The following is a 25517-nucleotide window of genomic DNA, read 5'->3' as shown; positions in this document are numbered from 1 at the left end:
AGGGAAGGCTTCACTGTCTTCTTCTACACTGCCAAAGGCCTCACCAAACTTGACATCAGCTGTGTAGATCACCTTAAAGACAGGCAGGTTGCTACAAGAGTGAGAAACCCTTCAGGTTGCTGAGACCTAGTAAACAGCTTCCAAACTGGATTTGGAAGCGTGTTGGCTGGTAGTGAAGAAAGTTGTTTTTGTGTGTGTGTGTGTTTTTTTGTTTGTTTTTTTTAAAGATTGGACAGAAATGGTCTGAACGAACTGCCCCGGTCAAAATACTAGTAGTTCTGAACTATCTTCAAAGGCAGCTCCAGTGATTCATACTGAAGGCTACCAGAATATGGATAACCATGGGCCGACTATATTTATCCTAGAGAGGTCACAACTGGCACACTGGCTGTAACTACTGAAAGGCACTTGGCACTAATGAGGGCCTTTTAGGGGTTACGATTGACAACCCCTTCCACAATCCCAACTGAAGCAGACTTCAGGAGCAATAAACATTTTTTTTTAAAGTCCTAAGACTTCATGTCAGCATTCCCTAACCTGGCACCATATGTTTTGGACTCCAACGCCTATCAACCCAGCCAGCATGACAAAAGATCACGGCAGATGAGAGTTTTAGTCTAAAACATCTGGAGAGCACCAGGTTGGGAAAGGCTGCTTTGTATTGTGACAATATATTGTCATTAATAAGCTCCCCACCCCAACGGCACTTACAGCCTCCTTTATGTAAGGTGGTGTAATGCTCAGTTTTGTTGTCCTAGCATTTAGCATTTTCAGTGCTGTAGTAAAATTAATACAGATAGCCCACAGTACTTCCAAGAGTATTTGGGACCCATTTGCACTATATGTTAAGGCGGTATCATACCGCTTTAAACAATCAAGGCTTCCTCCCAATAAGGGTGCTGAGAGTTGCTGGGACGCCCCCACTCCTGTCACAGAGCTGCAGAGTTAAATGTATTGTTTAAATGCATAGTGCAGATGGAGCCTTGGATAGTGATAAACAGATGCAGTGGTACCTCGGGTTACATACACTTCAGGTTACAGACTCCGCTAACCCAGAAATAGTACCTCGGGTTAAGAACTTTGCTTCAGGATGAGAACAGAAATCGTGCTCCAGCAGCAGGAGGCCCCATTAGCTAAAGTGGTGCTTGAGGTTAAGAACAGTTTCAGGTTAAGTACGGACCTCCGGAACGAATTAAGTACTAAACCGAGGTACCACTGTACAATGTAAATAGGGTTATATTGACTTCAGCAAACTACCACAAACTATTCAATTAATTAGAATTTCTAGAGATTTCTAGGTTACTACAGTCGGGATAATAGCTATTTTACTATACTGTCCAGATCATGTTAGCCTTTACTAGTGTCAACCCACCCATGAAAGCAAAGCAGACTCCTTAGGTCACCTAAGCTCCTGGGCCAAGGCTCATAAAGAATAACAGCAAGAGTCCTTCCTTTGTCTTTTTGAAAGAGGTGAATATGTGGTTTAACGTTTGGCCGGGTGTTTATGGGGCAGAAACCTGGCGGTTAATTGATATTTACTTTTAAAGCAGCTACACATTTCAGACAGTACAGCATTAAGGAATGTGTAATGTACATTATGCCCTCCAAAAACAAACAAGCCAGTCAGTCACATTTTCCAAACCCAAGCACACTTACAATAACAATGTTTTATTTATTTGAAAGTCAGCTTTAGAGATTTGAATTTGTAATTACTTCTAAAATGTGGCTCTTTTGAAATTTAATATGCTGTATAGGATGCACCTTTTTGAAGTTGTAACGGCTTGACGTTAATGTAAGTGGAATGAGGTGGAAGGGCAGACTAACTTGGCTTGCAGAAATAATTTTGTAGACTTCGTGGTACATACAGAACCAAGTCCCTCTCTGCCGCCTTGTTTTTTGTAGGGGTGTTGTTGCACATCATTTTGTAGACTTCATGGTACACCAGAAGCAAGTCTCTCTCTGTCTCCTTATATCTTGTTACATGGGTGTTATTGCAAAGAGCTCCTTTAACTTTCTATTCTCTTTTTCCTTCCTTCTTTTTCTTTACTTTTTCTCCCATATCTGTCTTTACTCTCTGAAATATTCATAATCAGCAAAAAGGTACAGTAATAATTTTGACTAACCTTTTGTTAGTGCTGTAGCTTAGTTTTCTAGACATTCTTTAAATTTTTTGCTGCATTCACAACCTGCATACGCCGGCATTCATTTTCTTATATATTTTCACCTAATTATTTAATCAATAATTTTAGATTTGTTTTGTCTTTTGCCTTTTTAACATAGATCTAAGTAATTAGACTGTGTCTTGCATGCTGGTGTTTAATGTTCCAAATGCATGAAACAGAAGATCTGCAGTTCGCGGAGCAAACTCTGATCCCTTTTAATATGCCTGCTGTGTAACTGAATCCTGTGTGAAAGTGAGATTGAAAAGGTTTGGACTAGTATGGATGGACTTTTTCTGATCTAGTTTCCCCCATCCTTAATAATGTGTTACTATAGCTGGGAAAATACTCTGCCTAGTTAATGCCACTAAGGAATTGTTTAATGGTTTCCATCATCCTTCCTCAAATTTCGGTTCTCTGTGTGTTCCAGGCACTTTCAATAAATTGACTTTCATATGTAAGTTTCTGGGTACGTATCAGGTTAGCCTTTGGAGCTTTGAGCTGGTGAATGATCTTATTATTCCTTTGGAAATTTCCTGCTGGTACAAGGAGCAGGACTACTTATTCCTCTGGAGGCGCCTACAAAGAAAAAGGATTTATATGGACTGCTTAGTTCTTATTGAATGCATGTGGAAGTGATTTGAGATTCCGAATGCAGGTCAATCTGTCATTTATCTTCTCTGAAAGGAGAATCTGTAAATAATTACGAAGACCTGTTAGAATGTGCTGGTTTGATCGAATAACAGATTATTAGGTTAGGGTTAGGTCTAGGGCTGTCCTGGAAACTGGATTAGAATCTACCTTTTAAAGAAGAGATAAGATGACTGCTTTTATAGTGCTGGAAAGATTTACTACCAATGTTGTAAACCAGAATTGTTAAATTTTGTCCAAAAAAAGGAACAGAGCTTTGTCGTAGAGCAGGAGGAATCAATTTGGTGCCTGCCAGGTGTTTTAGACTACAACTCCCATGGTATCTGTTGGCCATGCTGGCTGGGGATGATGGGAGCCATAGCTCAAAACATCTGGAGGGCACCGTGTTGACTGCCCCTGCAATTGAAAAGATTGTAGAATTGCACTGGATTGTCCTAATGTCATACTGTCTACTCATATTATACCTCTGATATGTCAACTCAGCCAGCTAGATTGTAGGATGATAAAGGCACAGAGATCAGCAGTGAGCAAGGGATATCATAACACCAGAACTTTCAGCAGAGTAAAGAATAAATGAAATGGATAATAAAATCCATGGATATATGCAGGATAGTGAGGAACACAAACTTCCTTAGAAAATGAGGCTACTCTGATATTTGAAATAAATCTTCAGAATGGTTGTGCCCATGTGAGTGCCCCTAGGATTGTGCAGCGTTTCTGATGGGCTGTTGGTCTGATGTGTTATCACATAAGTATTATGTAGGGGTTGTCCACAGGGGCACAGCAGGATGTGCGGTTGTAAAGACTTGCGGGGAATGTTGGCAATACCGTATTTCTTCAGTTGTTGTGGACACTGGACAGAGGAAGTGCCTCTTAAAATTAATAAAAAGGATGGACATGTAAAGAAAGTATCATTTAGTTGTTAGGCCTCATGGCATTTTCAAGACCTGATGTAATTTTCTCCATTGCAGTTTCATCTAGTACACCTTATCCAAAAACATTAAGTGCCCAGATGTGTAAAATGCTTCAAGCATTTGGACTAAGTCCAGAATAAAAGCGATTTCTGCAGCAGATCTGGATGTACTACCTCTGGTTCTTTGCCAGGCCTGTTATACACAGTTATGCTTGCTCAAGTAGCATTTTCAAGCTGAGCAAAGCAACTAGAGGCTTCACAACATGTTTGCACATCACCAACAATCCCTGAATATTTCATGTTCTGAACATAACAGTTCATACCTTTAGGATAATGTTTCCAAAACAGACATCCTTCCATGTTATCTTTCCCCCTCCCCTTTCCTCTCCACATGCTTACAGAAACCATATGCCTGCCAGATTCCCGGGTGCTCCAAGCGCTATACTGATCCAAGTTCCCTCCGAAAGCATGTGAAAGCTCATTCTGCCAAAGAACAACAGGTGCGCAAAAAGGTAAGACCATCAGTCCAAAAACGCGAACAATTCCAAATGAATGTTCACCTGAAGTGTTTCACTGAATGTCATAGGGCAATTCTTAGTTCACCCTGTCAAATAATCAACCAGCGTCAGGATATACACCCAATTCCTGTACCAAAATCTGCAATAAATAAAGTTGAGACCTGTTTAATCCCAAAATAGTTTTAATGTGTTTACTGCTACTTCATCATTTGTTGACCCCACTGTCCTCAGCTTCACTGCTCTTGGACCTGTAACTGAGAGGTCATGAGGAGCTACTTTATACCTGGGCTTGGTCCACCTAGCTTAGCATTGCCTATTGGCTGCAGCTTTTGAGTTTTTTAGGCAGAAATCTTTCCAGGATTGAACATGGAATCTTCTGCATGTGGCTTCACAACATGCCACAACCTGTCCCCTGTGCATTCAATTCCTGCCTTTTTTCAGGCAATGGTACATCAATGAGCTCTAAAATTCTTTTAAGAGAACAAAATGAAGTAGTTATTTAGTAGTAGTTTAAACTTTTATTGGCTGCAGCTGCTGATTGTGATCCAGAATTCTCAATCTTTGTATGTGAAAAAACAAACTGCCTGCAGGATAGAAGGCTAAACTGATTTGCCTGGATCTTTTAGTTTAGAATAACTGAGCCCAAGGGAAGGCAGAATGCAAAACTGTAAACTTCAAAACAATAACCATTTATTAATGGTCACAACATAGAATGGCTGTTTCTGTGTAATTTGAGCCTTGTGTTATGACAAAAGCTTGGCAACATCAGCATGTTTGAACGAGAATTAGAAATGCTTTTCTTTCTTAATTCTCTTCTCCTGCTGTTTTTAATATGATCAACATTGTGGTTTGCAAAGAGCATGCTTCGGACACTTTTGCCAGTGCATTCATTTACATGGAAAACAGCTGCCATATCAGCAGTACCTCTTGCACATTACTAACAGCCCGCCATTTTGTCAGCTCTAATCTGATAAGTGCAAACACTTTTCCTCCCCTATCAAATACCCTTCCAACCACTGCAGTTACAAAAGTGATGCAATCCTTTCAAGAGAAGGAACCCTAGATACTAGAGGGGAATATGCAGCCAAATTACTCCATAAAATTGTGAGGAGCACAAGGGTACATTATGTTTCTGAGAAACAAGATGCTGCTGGTTTAAGATCAGCATGCTTAATTTCTGTGTGCAAGAAAACCCAAATGATTTCTAATTAGAAGCACTAAGCACCTAATATATCTTCAATTACTCTAGTCCTGGAAACAATGGCATTTTGTTTCTTCCTTATATATGTAGGCTATAAGCAAAAAAGCATATGCATCCAATTAACTGCACTTTAGTTCTGCACTTTGAAATGAAAATCTCTTTGTTTTATCCTTCCCCTTTAGCTACACTCATGCTCTGATGCTGAACAAGACATACTAAGTGAATGCTTAGCTATGCAGCAACTCCACCCTTCTTCACAACACATTTTGGATGGCAAGTGTGGGCGATCAATGGGCCACCATGATCTAATAACAGGTAGGAACATTTCTCAAAGATACACGATAGCATGCGCCATCCAGTCTGGTGCCCACAGAGCCAAGATTCAAATCCCCACCTAGCCACAAAGCTTATCAGGTAGGCTTAGGCAAAGGCACTATCCCTTGGTCCACCTTGCCACACAAGGTTGTTGTAAGGCTGAAATAATACACTGAAGTTCATGGAGAGAGAATGTGACATAGCAAATAAATACAATTCTGAAATCTGAGGTTTTGAAAAAGTTTCCATACATTCAAAGTAGAACCAGTGCTTCCCCCCCCCAGGGGGGTACTCAAGGGTACGCATTACTGACACCTCTCTTTTTGTTGTTAAAAAGTGTGACACTTACTGTAACAACTTCAAGTTGAGTACCAGCACCTATTTTTCTAGGGAAAAAAGCACTGATAGGACTAAATGCATTGGCTGATAACCATGCATTGTTGCAATTAAAATTTGCAGATAATTAGAAGTTGGCTTGAAATGAGTCTTCTCAAAGAGTGTTTACAGCTGGTGTGTATTTTTGGTTCAAACATGTTTGTGATTATTTTTCCAGCAGTCCATAATTTGTCTGATGGACAGTTCATGTTTATGGTACCCATGTGAATTGGCCATCAGACAAATTTTCTGCCATTGCCAGTCGAGCACCTATGTAATTTTAGATCCTGGGTTTAATGGGACATCCTTTCAGGCTGTCCTGTGTACCACTGCAGTTACAAAGCACACAATTAACATTTGTCTTCTCCCCGCTCCCCAAGCACCATACTAAGCTTTCCAACTGCTTCTACATTCCTGATGTGTTAGAGCACAAAAACAGTGTGCCAAATCTGATTAAAAGAGATATTTCGAGCATGTGCAGTTTTGCATTTTAAACTTGCATAAATAATAAAAATAAAAATAAAAATTACCAGGCCTTTGGGTAATTAACACTCTATTGCCTTTTAAAGGTGTTTTGGGGGAGCGGGGGTTATTGGTTTGTTCATGTTTGTTTTATTGTGTATTTTGTGTTCTCATTTTGTTTTTTGTGTTGTGAACCATCCTGTGATCTTCGGATGAAGAGCGGTATTAAAATTTAATAAATAATAATAATAGTAATAAATCATGGCACCATCATGACTACAATGATAAAATGAAGTTTGTGTCTACTGCCATTGCTGCCATACATATTTATTTGTGAATAAGCACTATTTTGTTGTAGAAAAGGATAATCTAAAAAAATAATAAAATCATCACCTGTAACCTAATGAATACTTAGACAACCACCCCCTGTATACAGTATGTGTGTGTGTGTGGGTGTGTGTGTGTGTGTGTGTGCGCGCACACACACACACACACACACAGGGTGCCGCAGTGACCAGTGTCAGTCCTGGTGGGTCCTCCTGGAATAATTCATGCCAGACCAAGGTGCTGATCCTGGGTCTGGTTGCCAATGTCTCCATCATCTGCCACTCTCCGGATTGTCATGGGGCTGGTCCTGGTTTTTGGCTTGGAAGTCCAGTCCTAGTGCAACACCGGCCATTATGCCATGTATTTAAGTAAAGGCTCCCTGGAGATGTGGAGCAGGGAGCTTTCAATTTGTAACTGTTTGCTTAAGAAACAGGCTTATTCATTATTTATGTCATAAATTTTGATAGTGCTAAAACTGAAACCATAGTTTCTTTGTTCGTAGTGGTTTAGGCCTTCTCTCTCAGTAAGTTGTATCAGCAGAAAAACATGCCTTGTTTGTTTGTTTAAAGTTGATAACAAAATAGAAAAATAAATTTTCCAGAGTCTTCACTTCAAAGAAGCTGTTTATCTAGGACCTCATCTGCAACACTGTTATAATTAGTTTTGTTTTGGGGCACATCAGCCAGTCAATATTTTTTAAACATTACCCACAATATTTTTAAAATCAATATTTTTAAATTGATTTAAATGAGGCGCATCATTTAAGTCCTGTTTTTTTTTAAAAAAAACCCTCTTGTATGTCACGTTGGCACAGTTTCTCATCACAAGTTGTTGTGACTATTATTTGTTGTTGTATTTCTATATTTAATGAGTCATAAGCAAACGAGAGATCCCTGCCCAAGGACCCTACAATGTGGAAGAGTCAAAGAGGTGAATAGGTAAGAAAGGCAGAGGTGGGCATATCAGGGGATGGAAAGGTGCAAGCGGAGTTGTGCTTAAGCTTAGTTTTAGGTTCAGGACATGACTAAGGGGCTAAGCTAACACTTCAGCTAACTGAAGAACAGTGAGTTATAGCCTTGTAGGTGGGTCCAGTGGTACTATGGGTGGGATGCCAAGCTGCCAGTAAATGTATAAGATAGAGCACAAAGCACTAAAGACGTTCTTCTTCCAAGTTAGTAATTGGAACCAACAGGTGGGTCTCAAGCAGAGGTAGAATTCCATTGGTAGGAGCTTTAATAAAATGTTTGGGAATTGAAATTCCTGTGTAGTGTACATAGTAGACTACACATGCTTCAAAAAGTAACGTGCAAGTCAAATTCACCATACACAGCTTCCCTTTATTCTGCTTGAAAATACTTGTTTATGCTGGGCTGTTCTGTCAAAGAAACCACAGCATTAAGGTACAGAGTGCTGTGCCACTGGGATTACTTGGATTACCAAGAACCTTTCCACCTAAACTAAGGCTGCGGCATATTTAAAATATGTCAAGGATGAAAGCGAACATACAGATATGAATCATTTTTCAAGCCTCCTATCCCTTGTGCCAAACTTCAAAGCAAGCCTGCCTGTGCTTGGGCTAGAAGTAGAGAATATCTGAGATGAATGCTCTCTGTAATCACAATACATGGGCATTACAATTCTGCATTTTTAAAAAGTCCTAATGTGGTGCTTTAGCATAACGTTGAAACCTCAATCTACTATCCACTATTTATGAAAATGCTCAGGAACATAAGATCCTTGCTGAGTCAAACTGGGGGTCCCTCTAAACCAAGGTGTCCCAGCCCTGTGGTATATGAACTCAGGTCTATCAGATCCAAGTGCAACAATCCTCTGGGCCACACTGACTTCTGTTGTGAGGCAGATGATGGACGAATTTGTAGGTCAAGTAGTGTCGTGCATGCAGAAGACTCTCTTGCTCACTCTCTTTTGGCATTTCGTCTAGCTCTGTATTTTCTGCACCTTTTTGGTTTTGTTTTTTGCTGCAGTTACTTGGCAGAAACCCCAAAAAGCCCTTATCCCAGATGGTCTGCAATGCTAGTTTAGTAACAGATGTTAGTGCTAAAGGTTAAACCATTTAGATTTTGATGGATGGCATGTATTTATAAACCGAAGTGGTTAATGTGTTAAGAAGCCCAAGGTACTCCCTTCCATGCTGAGGTACATAGTAGGAAGACAGCATTTATAGGGCTTATGTGCAGTACATTGCACCTTGGCGACCGTTCCTCCCTTGAATGTACATTAAGGGACTGAAACAACTCAATGGTTTCATGCTTTAGGATCCGTCCAGGGAGACCTTTGCTTTTATGAAAGTGCACAGCTTTCCAGGATGTGCAAATAGGAATTTGTACAGAATGCAGGGTAGAGTATTTTCTCATCAAACCAACAGGCACTTCACTGACTTCAGTGCACACACTATTCTGTGGCTATGGTGATGTTCTCCAAACAGACAACACCTCCTAAAATGTCTACTCTTTGGAGACTAGTTATCAATCAGTGATGGAATGTGAGCAAAAAGCCCAAGCTCATACTAGAGTTACATACAATTTTGAGAAACTTCTCCAACACTTTTCAGATGTGAATTTGCACAGAGCAGTAGCATGGTGGTGGTAGTCTGTACTCCATATCCAATGCATACTCATTAATATGCCTCAACAGAGCCTTGTGTATGCAGCTCCATGTGTAGAGGGCTCTACCCATATGCATGTGAGCTTTCAAAAGGTATTTTAATGCATGTAGGTAAGGGGTGAAGCTGCCACTGTGATGCCACCCCCATTCTCTTATTCATTCAGTGTACAAATTCATATCTGAAAAGGGCTCATGTGTCTTCCTTATACTCATGTCTCTTCCTTATACAGGTATATGCTACTACAGGAATCTGGAGTTCCCTACAGTGGGTACCCATATCAAACTTGGTACGTGTTTCAATGTTAAATGCTATGCAGTTGCAAAAGCACTACTCAAATCATATTACCCTCAATTGCTGTACAAAAATATGGAACGACTGCCTAAGACCAGTTGGGAAGAAGTAACTGAGTTCTCCTATTGAGCATCTGGTTTTAGATACCGTATATGTGCCAATTGCTAGGGATTAACACAAAATGGTAACCAATGGTACCTGTCTGGCTACTGGCCACAAATGCTTGGGGTAGATCATTGCTCTGTCACAGAATGGTGTTTCTGCGTTTAGACTTAAGTCATGTTTAGAACAGAGCCATTGAAACCAATGAAGCTTAAGTTAGTCTAACCGAAGTCCTATTGATTTCAGTGGGTCTAACCTAAGTCTGGATCCCAACCCTTAATGCTTAGTCATGATAATTTTGTGATATCCAAAAGCAGCCAGAAAATGCATTTCATGCTGGAAAGGTCAAATTTGTCAACCTGTGCAGAATTAGTTGTGCTTAAGCCCGTTGATTTAAATGGTATTAAAGCCAAATGTAATGTGACTTTAAATCACATGCTTTGCACTTGAGTATTATGCATATTGCATGTGTGGAGGCCCTGGTCTGAACTGAAACAGCAGTGGCAGGAAAAGGAAAAGCCCCCTATCCCCATGTTACGGTCGTGAAAGAAAAACCTGAATTAGGAGAATGTAATTCTGTTGATGTGATTAAGCTGCTAAATCTAGATCCAAATAGAGCTTTTTGCTGCCTGAAATCAATAGTTATGTGATTTCATTTTGTGTTCTCCACATGAATACTGATAGTCCTTTCATCTGCCCCAAATTGCAATATCCAAATGTTTGGACTTTGGAACAATACAGGTTCCCCTGAAAGGAAATAGCTCTTTCCATTACTCTTCCAGTTGTCCAAACATCAAAACAGTTGGATTTTTCTTCCTCTTCTCTCATATTAAATTAGTTATTTATACAATCTGAGTTCCAGTCAAATAATTAAAGTAGCAGCTATGTGGTGTCTAGCAATGATGTGTTACATCTTTTTTAAATGTCATCTGAATGTCACTTGCATGAATTCAGCATCAAAAGACTGTTCCAAAAGGAAATTATAACACCCTGGAACCACACAGACATACAAATGAAAGCAGAGGTAGAATCAATGATACTGTCTGCAGAGAATAAGTGATAGAACAATATTTTCCCAACTGTTAGTAATAGGTTGTCATTATATTCCCCAGAGGGACTTTCACATAACACAAAATGGGTCTTGTGGTTTGGAGCCCTTCTTGTAAAAACATGGATGTGTGCAGCTAGCTCACTCAGTTTAAATACAAATCCTACATCAGCCTGTTCCAAAATAACTGAAGTTAATGAGAAAGTAAAATTGTGGAGAGTATCAAGCCAGACTAAAAGAGGTCATGAAGTTAAACAAGCCACCACCACTGGTAGCAGACACAAGCATCAACCTCACACTCAAGGTCACCATCAACTCAGATTGTTGCAGCCAACCAGATGCTGGGCTCTCCTTCTCCACCAGAAATGTGGTCTGCTTCATCTCATGCTCCGTTGGCCAATGTATCATGCTCGAGCTGCTCACCCTTGGCTGAGAGCTGTGGGATAAGAGCCCTTTTGCTCATGCCCTTGCTAGGCATGAGGTTTAAGTATGATACATGGAGATCTGGGAGAAAGGGTGGGGATAGTCTTCCCTGCTGAATCTCTTTCTACTAACACACCAGCCCCACTTTCACTTATTCATGCTGATATAATTTATTTATTGGGCTCAGGAGTGTAACATGCTACATCACTGAAACTGCACCTGTCCTTCCTAACGGGAGTATATGTATATAATACATAGTACTTGAACAAAGTATTTGTTCTCTTTGCTGCCTGAAAGGATCATTATGCAGATGGGGGTGGGGAAGAGAACAGCCATTGGTTCTATCTTACTGAGGCATTGTTGTAAAGCTGGTGGGGAATACATTTGCAGAAAAAGATGTTGTGAAGTGCACAACTCCCTGAAACCAGGAAAAAGCCAGGGCACAGGCACCTTATTCTGTTCCCTATTGTTCTCCACCCACCCCACTTTCAGATCAAAAAGTAATGTTTCTCAGCATGTTTCTCAGGTATACGCATGACTGTGTGAAACTGCCTGGAAAATTCAGAGCTCATCTTTCTTAGGAAATGGTCTGATGGGAAATGGCAAGAGCTGAAGGGATGCGTCTCAGGAAGAGACTCAGGCTACATATAAATATATATAAAAACAGAAATTGGGGGTTTTTTTTAAACCCACTGTGGCCTGAGCCCAGCTTTCCTCATCCTCCTTTCAGATGGCATACATTCCTGTCTCCACAATGAATGCTGATTTTCTCACAGGTTTGGTTTCTCCCCTCATGTTTCTTTGTTGTTATTGCTGTACAAAATGTTGTTTATATGATTATACATTTATACAACCATATGGCATCTGAATTTGTTTCATTTGTATGTATGTTTGTTTGCTTGCTTCCTTACTTGTTTGCTCAGAAATGTGAAAAGCTGCTCCAGGGTGAGGTGTACTTATTTACATTTCCTTTTGTTTCTACAGGTCAGTATGTTCACATGTCTCCTATGAATGTAAATCTTAAAGCCTATACCTGACAATGCCAATACTAGTACTACTCAAGAAAATAAAGTAGTATGAATATAGTAAAAAGATGATTTAATGCTCCTGTTCATTGCCTGGCACTGATTAGCTAGCCTGGAGGGACCATTGTCATGAGACAATTGCAGTGGTGCACATGTTTCTAGATAAAGCAATTCATGGCAGGGACCTAGCCTGTCACATCTGTTTTGAGACATCTGCCCTAAGGAGAGGTTAAACAAAAGTTTACATTTTTCAGGGCTGAGCTTCTTCACTGGCAACTTTTCTCTTTCCTCCTTAGGCATGTACACAGGTTCCAGCACTAACCACAATGGACCGTCACCTGGTCTCCTGCCACCATCTCATGATATACCTGCAAAACAACATATGCTTGAGTCCGCCCTCACCAGTTCACACCATCATATGTCACCCATAGAAGGCACCAGAGAAGGGTATGTTGCCTAGGAATGTGTTTTTAATGCAGTCCAATGTTTGACAGATGAATGTGTGTTGATGCATGTATGCAGTTGTGTGCATACAGGCTCCAGTTGCAGGTAATATATTTGGATTGTGGAAATAGCCCCCTCACTGGCATTAGAGCAGTGTGGAGTGTTTTTCTCTCCAGGGCTACAGCCACTCCATTCCATTCTCCCTCCCCACAACAGCCTGTCAGCATTCTGTGCCCACTGAGCATGCTCTCCTCTTGGTGGGCTGTTTGCAGGATCCTTTCTCCAGGTGGGTTTTTGAGGGAACATACTTGTGCACATTAGAATACAGTGGTACCTCAGGTTACAGACTCTTCAGGTTACAGACTCCACTAACCCAGAAATAGTACCTCAGGTTAAGAACTTTGCTTCAGGATGAGAACAGAAATTGCACGGGGGCCCTATTAGCTAAAGTGGTACCTCAGGTTAAGAACAGTTTCAGGTTAAGAACGGACCTCCAGAATGAATTAAGTTCTTAACCCAAGGTACCACTGTATTGATTATCTCCACTGATTTCTAGGTGCAGTTCTGACTCCCCCCCCCCCCGAATGTTTTAAAATGGCTTCTCAGGAAATGGCCTATCCAGACAATGAGACTGTCCTCTGTACCCTTTTTATATCCTTTGGCCTCCTTCTCCAGCCACCCACTTTCACTCCCCCTTCCACACAGTTTCCAGGGTTTACTCTCTCTCTCGGTCAGCATTCCTTGGCATTGAGTTTTCACTGGGATGTTTTGGAGGCTTTCTCCCCCTTTGTCCTCTCCCTGCAAACTCCTGATTTACCCTGAATCTGCTGGTACTTTGCCCTGGTAGGTGATGCTGTTCTGGGTACATACGCCAAGGCCTGAATTGGAAATAGAGGAAATGATCATAGAATCATAGTTGGAATGGATCTCAAGTGCCATCTAGTCCAACCCCCTGCAATGCAGGAATATTCAGCTGTCCCATATGGGGATCGAACATGCAACCTGGGCATTCTTAGGACCACACTGAATCAAACAGGATTGCTCTGACCCTTTCCTAAATTTAAGAAATTTAAGAACCAAGCAACTCTGTTCCCAGATCATTGGGAGGGCGGAGGGGGCTTGATGTTGCAGTCATGTCCACAAATCTAATATGGATCTATGAGAATCCACTGCCAGGCCTCAGCTCTTGAGAGGATCCTGCCACCTGGCTCAGGATCCCATCACTCCTTGGAACCTTGTGTTCTCCCATATCACTTTAAGGGATGACCTTTTCTACCATCTGAGAATTATTGGCTTAATGACTTGGCATCTGCTCAATGGTGAGGAATACATGAATGTATCTTGGGAATTACATGAATTTCTTCTTTGGTGAGAAATAAGCATATATAAACTTTAAATGACATTTCTGAGAATGGTGACACTTTAGTGTGGTAGAATTGTTTTATAAACTTCAATCCTTTATTTTTATTTTTATTTCTAATTAAAAAAACAAGATAGTAATTGTACATAAATAAACAGTGAAATAAATTGCACTTTATGAAATATTTTTGATACAATGGACAACTAATAAAACTGTACTTGTGGGACAGACTGTATCCCACACATGCATAGGAATTGATTTGGACTTTCAAGATAAACCTATTTCAGATAAACCATTTTTCACAATCTGTTGCTTGGCTATGCACTACTGATTTATTCCTTCCCATTGAAGCAGTCTCCATTTTGGTTAAGTCAGTTCCTATAGTGTGGAATGAACTTAGCAAAATGATTCAAGTTTTTATTTAATGTCCCACTATAAGCTTCAGTTGCGAGGGATATATAAGTACAGGCATCCCCAACCTGTGGCCCTCCATGTGTTTTGGCCTACAACTCCCATGATCCCTAGCTAACAGGACCAGTGTTCAGGGATGATGGGAATTGTAGTCCAAAACATCTGGAGGGCCGAAGGTTGGGGATGCCTGTATTGGTATTTACTGGCTTTGGTCACAACTAGATTAAAAAGTTGTTGTTTTTTTACTAGCCATGTCATGGAAGAGCATGCTAATCTATTACATTCCAATGTTTGGGTACTTAAGCAAAGCAAACAGTATAATGAACAATCACATCTTATCCATGTTTATTCATAAGTAAGTCACACCAAAGTCTGTTTAAGATTGCAGCCTATCATTAACCTAATACAAGAGTAGTAGCACAATCTTTTGTGCATCTACTCAGAAGTAAACTCACCTATGTTCAATGGAACTTACTCCCAGGTAAATGTGTATAGGATTGAAACCTAAAATAATGAAAAGGCTCTAGCTATGATGCAAACCTCTGAAAACTAACTATGAAATTTCAGCATAGTATGTTTACATGCTTATTTTAAAACTGTGTTACCTAATTTTGTCATATGGTGATTTGATTGTTGGTGGTATATTTTGACTAGCATTAAAACTGCAAAGTAATTGTAGTGTTAAATATATTATTAGCAAATGTACTAAAATATACAATTTTTTTTTTAAATAGCCTTTAGTTTAATTGCAGGGTTTCAAATCTAAATAATATCTCTAATACATTGTGACCTATATTATTGTGGAAAATCAAATTAGACTTGAATTGGCCTCAATATGGGACTACCCATATGTACTTAAGGACCCTATTTATTTTTGGCTAGGGGTTCTTGGCAGTGGCAGATTGAAAAATATTGAATATTGGTTTTAAATGTTTTGCTACTTAAATTGTGTGTGCGGATTTTATTTTGTTCATGTTGCCTGTTGTTCTAACCCACCCTATGACCTCCAGGCAAAGATCAGAATATAAATCTTAGTTTAATATAATGTAAATAAATCAGATCTTTGTGCATAGAGATTAAGTTTGGCTTGTGATGGGATGACTGTATGTGCCAGCGTTTATTTTGAGAGTATATGATAATCTTACACCTAATATTACTTATGCATACTAAGACTACATATACACCATACATTTAAGGTGCAATTTCCTCCCTCAAGAACCTTGGAAACCGTCGTTTGTTAAGGATAACAACAACTACTATTACTACTTCATTATTTATATGCCAACCATCTGACTGGGTTGCCCTAGCCACTCCTGGCAGCTTCCAGCAAAATATAAAAACACAATGAAACATCAAAATCTTCCCTATACAGGGCTGCCTTCAATTGTTTTCTAACAGTCAAATAGTTATCTGATGCTGGGAATTGTAGCTCTGTGAGGGATAAACTCCAACTGCCAGGATTCTTTGCGGGGGATGCTTTAAATATATGTGCACACACAATTGGCAGTGTTTGTTGGCTTATCAACAAAAGAATACACATTCAGTGCGATTTGGCTACTGAAATTTTACACCTTGTCAGTTAATTGTAGCAAAGGGAACATGAAGAACATGTGGCTCTCCATATCTTGCTGGACTGCAACTCCCATTCTCCTTTACCATTGGCCATGACAACTGCGGGTGATGTGAGTTGGAGTGCAACATATGGAGGGCACAAGTTCCCAACCTTGCTGTAGTGCACCTGCATTCCCTCAGATAAAAATGTATATGGCACAAATTAAATAAAAACCCATCACTATCCTTTTTTATGCAAGCTGCTATACACTTCTGGCAAGCCTGCAATGTTTTGCCTCATTCATCACCTATCTCAGCCTCCATGTTTAAGTACATGTACAGAATTTCTACACTGTGAACCAATGTGATGACAAGGTTGGATTCCTGGGTTTAAGTCTTTGGGACGGACCAAAATGATTGCTATCAAAAAAACGTAATGATTGAGTCATCAAATATGGGAGAAGCCAAAAGCTACAAGAAGCAGAGCACAAGAAGTCTACTCACGTTTGACAGAAAGACTAAGATTTTGATTTAGAACCTTTTTAAAACAAAAAAAAGCCCTTGTTATACCATTCTTTGCCAAAGTCAATAACAAGTGCAGCTCTCAGTTTTCCCAAATGGTTTGCTAAGACATTTAAATAGTTTGACAAAAATTATTTAATTTACTTGAAAATGTTCTAACAAAATCTGACTTCATTACCAAATATATTTACCCTGGCTACATATGAGATGTATAATATTTTTTTCTCTTCAATAAAGAAGTGTGTGAAGTGTACAGAATGCTGGATCAAGTAATTTTATACTAATTTATATTAATATTAATTAAAGGAGAAGTGTTTGATTTAGAAATATTTTGGCATATAGAAAGTGGACCTTGTCATGATCCAGTTTTTTTTAAAAAATGTTTCAGGTAGTGAAGTGTTATTTTAGCATTAGTTACAACACTCACCATAAATAATGACAAGCTCTGTTTAATTTCACCAGTTGTGAAGATAGTAAAATTTGATTTGTGGCAGCCTGAAGATGGAAAAACAACACTGCATCTTAAGAGTTGTCTGCACTAAAAAAAAGTTTACAGCTATATGTGTGGTGTAGAATGTGGTGTGTATGTACTAGTAAGTATATCTTGTGCCCACAAACTGTTATGTCTCCCACAGGTCTCAATGCTGGTCCCAGCTTGCTCATTTTGACTAGATATGTTGAACTGTTTTTATAGAACACTCTTCATAGAATAACAAGAGTTGGAAAGGGGCTAGATAGACATCTTTAGCAAGGAAGGAACCCGCCACATACCAACTTTTAGCATATCAATCCAGATATTCTAGGTCATAGCGTGTCATTGCCAAAGAGTGGGTGTGTTTCAAAAGGCATCTGCAAAGCAAATTTATGTAGGTGATTCCAGTAAGGAAGACAAATCTACTGGTTTTTTCTAGGGGACAAAAAACTTGTGTTAAATATCCACGTTATATTGGCTATAATTGTGCTATTTTTCAATTGGTGGGTGACATTTGAATTTTTGCACTCTTGTATGTGGGATAGCCACTGAATATTATGAATATTAAGTACAGTACAGTGGTACCTCAGGTTACAAACACTTCGGGTTACAAATGCTTCAGGTTACAGACTCCACTAATCTGGAAGTAGTACCTCGGGTTAAGAACTTTACCTCAGGATGAGAATAGAAATTGTGTGGCGGCGGCGCAGCAGGCCCCATTAGCTAAAGTGGTACCTCAGGTTAAGAACCGTTTCTGGTTAAGAACGGACTTCCAGAACGAATTAAGTTCTTAACCAGAAGTACACTGTATATTAATCTGCATTCTTCTACTAAAGGTTTGGCAGCAGCTTTGTACTGTAAGGTTCTTGTTTGTGTGGATAGTGTAAGCGTGGTTTGTGGAAAAAACACATATACTACTTTTAGGTACACAAATTTGATTTAGTGTAGTGTTAAATATTTATTGAGCTTTGGTGCATATCAACTATGCGGCATTTCAGCGTGATGAACCTTCTGGTTTCAAAGTTGGATTCTAATAAGAAGGATTCAGGAAAAAAATTTCTTTATCATGGAATGTTATTTCTACGTTCGGCACAGATGTGTGGAAGAGAGCAAAGTGTTGTAGGAGAGGGCTAGTCTCAATAGTGAACAGCAATGCTGGATATTTTTCGGGGGAACCACAGAGTTGAAGGGGGCCTTGCAGCCATCTAACCCAACCCTCCAATTAATGCAGGAAATCCAGAGCGAGAAGCATCCTCAAAACATGGTTGTCCACCCTTTGCTTGAAGACCTTCAGAGACAGAGCCTCATCTTTGGGGTAATGAGTGCTGCTATAGGCTAGACTGAGATAGTGACTGGCCCAGTGTTACCCTGTAAACTTCAATGCTCAACTACACCACACTGACTTTTTCACCTTCTGTGGTTGCCCTTCTGGGTTCCACCGCTGCCCTCCCCCCATAAAATTATAGCCATAGTGAAATTTCCTGCATATAAAGGCCTGTCCTTGTGCAAAATAAACTACTTGTTTAATTTTTATTGGGTGCAGAATTTTGCTTTTAGGGCAGAATTTAGGTGCAGAGTTTTCCCTACAGACAACATGCAGTTCTGGCAACAAATATTGACAACATTCAATATTGCTAAAATTGAAGTGTCCCACTTTTTTTGTAATAATAAAGTAAAAGGAAACTGTTGAAAAGTATACCGTATTTTTTGCACCATAACACTCACTTTTTTCCTCCTAAAAAGTAAGGGGAAATGTCAGTGCATGTTATGGAGGGAATGCCTACAGGTGGCATGCCTACAGATTTTCCTCCTCTAAAAACTAAGTGCGTGTTATGGTTGGGTGCGTGTTATAGAGCGAAAAATACGGTAACTTTGGTAGCATCCAGCACCTTCTTTAAAGATGCATTCATCTGTGAAAGATGTAGAACTGTTTCTGTTCCTCCTTCCACTTGATAACCTTTGCCCCCCCTCCCGCTTTTAAAAGATAAACTTGTCAGACTAGTTTTGAGTTTTATTTCAAATTTGGTTAACTTCTGCATGTCAATCCATGTTGATATTTTGTGCACTGTGACCCATTTGTTTTGTTGCAAATTCAAGTGGCCGGTGTATCTGTGCTAAACTACATGGGAGTCAAAAATATCCTGTTGAAGTTGAATGACAAAAGAATTCCTGGTTATTCTGATCTTGGTAGTGATTGCTTCCTTTGCTAGCCCTTGAGCCGAGCAGTCATTGTTCACGAAGAGGATAGAAGCATATTGCTGAGTTTCTGTTGAGTTCCAATATAATGTAGTAGAGCATACAAGTATCCAAGAGTAAGCTTATTGCTGCATGCTTACACATTAATGTAAAACTATAAAATAGAACAGTTCTTTGGGAGAGTAAACTACAATGACTGATTTAGTTTTGTGCTGTTGAAGGAATCCTGCATATTCTGTAAAATAAGGCAAAGGCACCTGGGACTGATTAGTAGCAAAGTTCACCAAACTTCAGATAGAGGGTTCCCCCCCCCCCTAAAAACTGAATGGTTTAACTATTTCCTGAGCTTGTGTTGACAGAAAATCCCCGAGGGTAGGGCCCAGAAAAGAAACACGTGGCAAGAAACTGGGCATCGTCCAGAAACTAGATTAGTAGAGCTTTGCACATCATTTTTAATATTATTGGAAGAGATGAAAATCGATGTTAACCTTTTCTCTTTCTTTTCATTTTGCTTTGGTCTTTTGATCCTGTAGCTGACTTGAGAGGTTTTTTTTTTAATAATTTGAGTGATTAGAGTGCAGTTTTTATAAATGAGGCATTTTGCGTTTATTTGTTATAGTTTACTGGTATAGTATTATTTTACTTAAAGCTTGTTTACACAATCATGGAAAATATACGTCCTGAGGTGTCTAATTTATGGCTCCTACCCTGAACTAACAATTTGGCACGGTGCTTGTTTACATAATCAAGGAATCCTATCATGCTTTTGCCACACCTCCTTGCACAGTAATTTAGGACAACTGTAGATCACACCAGTTAGCTCTGAATTGTGAACTCTGGGAAAATACCATATTGCAGTGCTTACAATTTCTTATGGACAACTATGTCAGTAACATTCAAGTCGGGGAAACAGTTCTTGATTTTTTCCCCTGAATTCCATTCTGCTTCATTCAATCTTGCCTATACTTCATGACTGCATAAACAAATTTGAGGCACAAACCAATTAACTGATGCTTATACCAAGATGAGTAGTTCTGTAAAAGAGTCCTTAAAGTTTCCCCTTGGCTGGTTATCAAAAAATGGTCTGTAGTTTTTACAAATTTTGATATTTCCCTTTGGCATCCTAAAATCTTAAGTATTACAGTTCAACATAAACATTCGACAAGTTTCTGACATTTACCCTAAACTTTCTTTCTCTCTCACACACAAAATTAATGTGCCACCTCCTGGTCCACCTTGTGCACCTCTCAGAGTACACTGTTTATACTGTCATGTAGACCACTGATGTGAGTGTCTGACATGCCAGCAAATGGTAGGTTATAATGTATGAATCGGCCCTTAGTCTCTGAGGTTTTACTATACTTTTGCATTTCTTTGTGTTAGCATTCAATGAATAATCACCCTCCATGTCAACATTTATTATATGCTATTTGACAGTACTTGATAAATGGTTTGAAGTACAGACAAGCACCACATCACAAAACATATTGGAATTTATTTGAGATAAAGTACAGATGGACTGAACTCTGGATCTGATCTTCTTCCTGCTGAGATGAATGGAAGAAATATTGGGATCCATTGTTTAGCAGAGGAATTTGACAGTCAAAGCTGTCCTTCCAAAACAACAACAAAGTGAGGCTGTTCATATTGGAAACATCCCTGTCTCTGTTGTGGTCGTATTTTACCCCAAGTATAAGTAAAAGAGAAGTGGATTTCTCTTGAGTTTCAGTTTTATATTCTCTTAAAGTAGTTACCAATTACACATGCTGTACTCTATTTTCTGTTGTCAGGAATACATTAAATAAGATTAGCTGACTGTAAAGCGAGATGAGTGCTGCAACCCCAAAGTCGTCTAAGACTGGACTTAACTGTCAGGGTTCCTTTACCTTTACTTTTTTAGAGTGGGAAAAGGCTTACCTTTTCATAACTTTAGTCTTTAATGGCTTTGGAATAGTTTATTCTGTAAACCCAGAGACATTATTTATTACAAAATATGTACATTGCCTCTTCTCAATGCAGGGCATTGGAACACAGGAAACTGCCTTAAACAGAGCCAGACCATTGGTCCACCTAGCTCAGTACAGTGTACAATGACTGGAAGTAGCACTCCAGGGTTTCAGCCAAGAGTCTTATACAAAAATGAAAACAACAAAACCATTTCAAAAACAAATTCTTGTTTTTTAAAGCTAGGAATGTCTGAAGATGACTTTGAGTAGCTGGGTCAGACCAGTTATCAAGCAGAAGATGTACGTATAAAGCTTGTCTATACCTACCTTCCAAAAGATGTAAGAAGAGCTTTGCTGGATCAGACAATCTGATTCAGCATCCTCTCTTCAAACTGGACAATCCAATGCCTATGGGAAACTTGAAGCAATATATGCTTTCCCACTTATGTTGGTATTAGAGGCATACTGTGTTCCGACTCAGTGCAGCCAGACTACGTCTGATTAGATAGGCGTAGGATTGTGCTGTAAACTTCAGTTGGAATTGGATGACCATTGCCATTTCACACATCCTGCTCTAGGCATCCACACACCTTGCTGAGACCAATGTGTCCCCTCATCTGCATGACAGTGCTTATCCAAGGCATATTGGACTGATACAGTGTGCTGTTTAATGATGGTGGTGATTCATATCCAGCACCATCAGTTATTTCACTTGATTTGTTGTGCCTTATCTCATATGGATTTATTGTCCATGGCTGCATCTGGATCAGGATGTATGTGTATGAAACACCTAAAATATTTTTACAGGTATACCTAAATGTGTCAGACATGTAACTAAAAATGTGTGTTGTTCAGTTACCGTTATCAGAGTTAGGATTGTGTTCCCTGCTGTAAATTTGTGTACTTTATGGTCTTTTAAAATCCATTTGTAGAATGCTCCAAAGAATTCCTAATGTATCCATCACAATACCTTTCTTTTCCCACTTCAGAGCATATTGTGTCAGGCAGAGAAGGTCTAGTTGGAGGTGTCTCCTAAATTTTGAGTGGAACACCATTAATGAAGTATGGCATCCACTCACATATCTCTGTGCTATAGTGACTCCCTGCATAGAACACTGAAAGCCTTTAAATTATCAGAACACCTGAATGGAATCAGGGGTAACTTTCCCTACCAAAGGTATATGAGACAACGCTAGCAATATCAAATAATTAGGCAGCCGATCTGCCCGTGAGTTTGACGTACAAGGACGGAAGCAAAGAAAACACATAATCTGTAGAATAAATGCCATACTGTACTTGCATCCATATGGCTGGCAAAACGTGTAACATATTATTCTTGGTTTACACATTGCTTATATAAATCTAACACAGATGCCTCACTCTTCTGCTCTGCCCGTGCCATTCAAACCAGACAAATTCTGGGAAGGGTTTCACTTAACTGCTACTCTTTCACACACAATTCCTAACAAAATGAATAAGGTTTTCAACAGAGCATGGATTGCATGGTGGATTTTGCCCTATGGTTTCAAGTAGCTAACTGAAACACAATCAAAAGTACTTTCCACAAGTTCTTTCGCCAGTTGTCTCCACCCTGAGGTACATGGGGATGCCTAAGGCATCAGTGTCATAAATCTTCACATTGTTAGGACACTTTACTGCCCTCCCTATGGGGAGAGCCTTTACAGGATAGTGAATGGTGATAGGTTTCTCAGTTAGAACCTTCATTCATTATGCAAATCTCTGGATTCTTCAAATCTTCAAACATTCTTGCTGACTACTGCGATTTTCTACAACAATCCAAGCCAGGGCTAGCTTCATTGTGGCTTCTGATTGGATCGTATGTGGTCTCCCTTCTGCCTTGTTGTTGTCCTATATTTGGTAATGTGCTTGAAACCTCAACAGTGGAGACAGGTACCATTCAATGAACTTGCTCATGAATTAATAAGCACACCTGCTTTATTTCAAACATGACTGTGGAATACTTGTTACCTGCATGATTATCTTTTGTAGTAAATGCATCAATAGGAAGCAGCCCTCAGCCTTTTGAAGTTTTTAATAAGTTGCTTTTGGGCCAGTGGTGGGACAAATAATAATACTGGGGTTGTGTGCAAAGAAGGAAGCTCAGCTCTTGCAACTGGAAAACAAACCATCTCAGGCATTTTTGATCAATTAAAAGCTCAATGCTTTTTAAAAGGATGAAGTGCTTCTATGCTATGAGAAGTAGATGCAATGTACTCTGTAACTCTTGTCAGTAAAACTTTGCAAGTGATTAGAGATTTGGGACTCAGCTATACAGCTGCAAATAAAACATTTTAAGTGTGTTGTAAAGTGCAATATACAAATGTGACACTAGATGGTGATGGTGAGCTATGACAAATTCAATATATTTTTCAAAACTTTTTTTAAAAAGCATTTTCATAGCGTTTTTTTATATGTGTGTAGATTCCAACTTGGTTTTTAAAGTATATTTCTGTTAAGCTATTTTTGTTGTTGCTGTCATGTCTCACAGACAGGTTTATAGTTATTAATACTGTACTTTTAACTTACATGAATTGTAAGTAAAATTCACACACACACACACACACACACACACACACACTCTAAAGCTACACTCGCCCAAGTGTTTTATGCACTCAATGATATGGGATCAAGTTTATCATCTCTCTCGCTCTTCCTTCTTGTTCTAGGATTGTTCCAAATATTCATCCTCCTCTCGTTAGTCCATTGAAAACCATAGTTGCTCCTCCCCTACTTCCGAAACACAGCTCCCCATCATCACACAGCCAATCTCCAAGTGGGCAGCACTTCTCAGCAAATAAAACATATATGCAATTTCAAAACCAGTCTGCACAGCAGGGACCACAAGGTAATTCTATACTATGTTCATGCATATGTGTGTGCGTGTGTTGATGCACAGTGCGTACAAGAAATGCCAAATGTGTGTGCAGATTCATTTAAAGAGCTGACCAAAAAGGGGATAGTGCACCATGCTGCTTGTCCTGACATCATGGTGCTATGACTTATGCTGTGAAGTGGACTAGAAATAGTAGGAACATGTTGAGTATGGTGATATTAGTACAGTCGGTTGTACAACCCATAATAGACGAGAAGGGTTTGAGGCTGCTATTCTTGTCAGCAGCTAAATGTTCCTCATAATGTTTAGTTATGTCTGGAAGGTCTGCTAATATTTTCATTGACGCTCTGCATTGTTTGATTGGTTACAGTGCTTACTTACATTAAGGCAGCAAATGGCAACTGCACCACATTTATTCTGTATTGAAAGCACTTCATCTTCTACAGTATGAAAGAGGAACGCTATAATTAACAGTGGCATAATGGGCTGTAATCTGTGATCAATGATAACTATTTATGACTGGTAGAAGCAGCCACCCCTGACAAGCTAATGCAGTGTCAACCAAGTGCTTTGTATAGGTTTTGAAGCGTACAAATGAAGTAGGAGCTTAAATACAGATGTGGAAACTGTGATAGTGTGTTCTGTTTAGTGCTGCCAAATTTCCATGTATTTCAATGGAAGGTGCCCTTTCAACAAGACAGAGCTCTTTTGAAAATGTGGACATCCAATGTGAAATGTTTTTATGTTTGTTGGCCTTAGTACTACAGGTGACAACTGCCTAGATTTTGGGAAAGAGTATGTCCTGTGTATAAGCTAGCACAAAAGAGCAACACACAGGGGAAATCCCCACTCCATCTGAGCCCACTTCCAATTATATACCTGTCCCCACCATTGCCCATTTGATTTGGGTACAAGCAGGGCTACTAGCAGTCATCTTATACACAAGATGTATAAGGCTCAAGCTCAGTAAGCTGCGGAAATTTCCTGAGTTTAGTATTTTTTGGACTAGTTCAGGTCTGTGTGGCTCAAGCAAGGCCACAAACCAGCCAACAAGCATCAGCAAATGACAGTATCAAATAAAAAATGATAGTAAACATTAACAGTTTATCATCAACAAAGGATAAACATCTAGAGTAGATTAAGCCAAAATCCACAAGTCTTGAAACTAGGCTTATAAGCAAACCTAAATCCCTTTAAAGTTATCTTTGCTTAAAAAAAAATGGAAATAAAGTGTAATTTTACACTAATTAGCAAAACTACAAAAAAAATACATTGTATAACATAAAACATCTTATAGTTACCGTAAGTATACCCAAAACATTGCA

At 39.4% G+C, this 25517-nt stretch overlaps 2 protein-coding genes across 15 annotated transcripts in view; one reads left to right on the top strand and one right to left on the bottom strand.

The window, feature by feature from the left end:
* LOC308479793 (doublesex- and mab-3-related transcription factor 2-like) overlaps positions 1-25517 on the bottom strand; it is an 81884-nt gene that overhangs the window by 18238 nt on the left and 38129 nt on the right. For 3 of the 10 annotated variants that reach the window (XR_013987822.1, XR_013987823.1, XM_081010683.1), the window contains exon 5: positions 12688-12804. The exons of 4 other annotated variants lie outside the window; for them this stretch is intronic. The gene's annotated coding sequence lies outside the window, so the exon portion shown is untranslated. Of the gene's footprint in view, positions 1-2049; positions 2075-12687; positions 12805-13735; positions 13759-16716; positions 16741-25517 lie in introns of those variants that run through there. 3 more of the 10 variants (XM_081010681.1, XM_081010680.1, XM_081010690.1) reach the window with 3 other exon arrangements.
* Positions 1-25517, top strand: part of GLIS1 (GLIS family zinc finger 1) — a 204017-nt gene that overhangs the window by 165304 nt on the left and 13196 nt on the right. For 4 of the 5 annotated variants that reach the window (XM_081010662.1, XM_081010664.1, XM_081010663.1 and 1 more), the window contains 5 exons: positions 4125-4235; positions 5625-5757; positions 9777-9833; positions 12733-12883; positions 24026-24204. In XM_081010662.1, coding sequence (XP_080866788.1) covers positions 4125-4235; positions 5625-5757; positions 9777-9833; positions 12733-12883; positions 24026-24204 — 631 coding nt within the window. The remainder of the gene's footprint in view (positions 1-4124; positions 4236-5624; positions 5758-9776; positions 9834-12732; positions 12884-24025; positions 24205-25517) is intronic. The other variant, XM_081010665.1, reaches the window with a different exon arrangement.

This window comes from Podarcis pityusensis (genome assembly GCF_964106645.2).
Source record: "Podarcis pityusensis genome assembly, chromosome: 6".
NCBI lineage: Eukaryota > Metazoa > Chordata > Lepidosauria > Squamata > Lacertidae > Podarcis > Podarcis pityusensis.
This window is presented reverse-complemented; position numbering and strand designations above follow the sequence as displayed.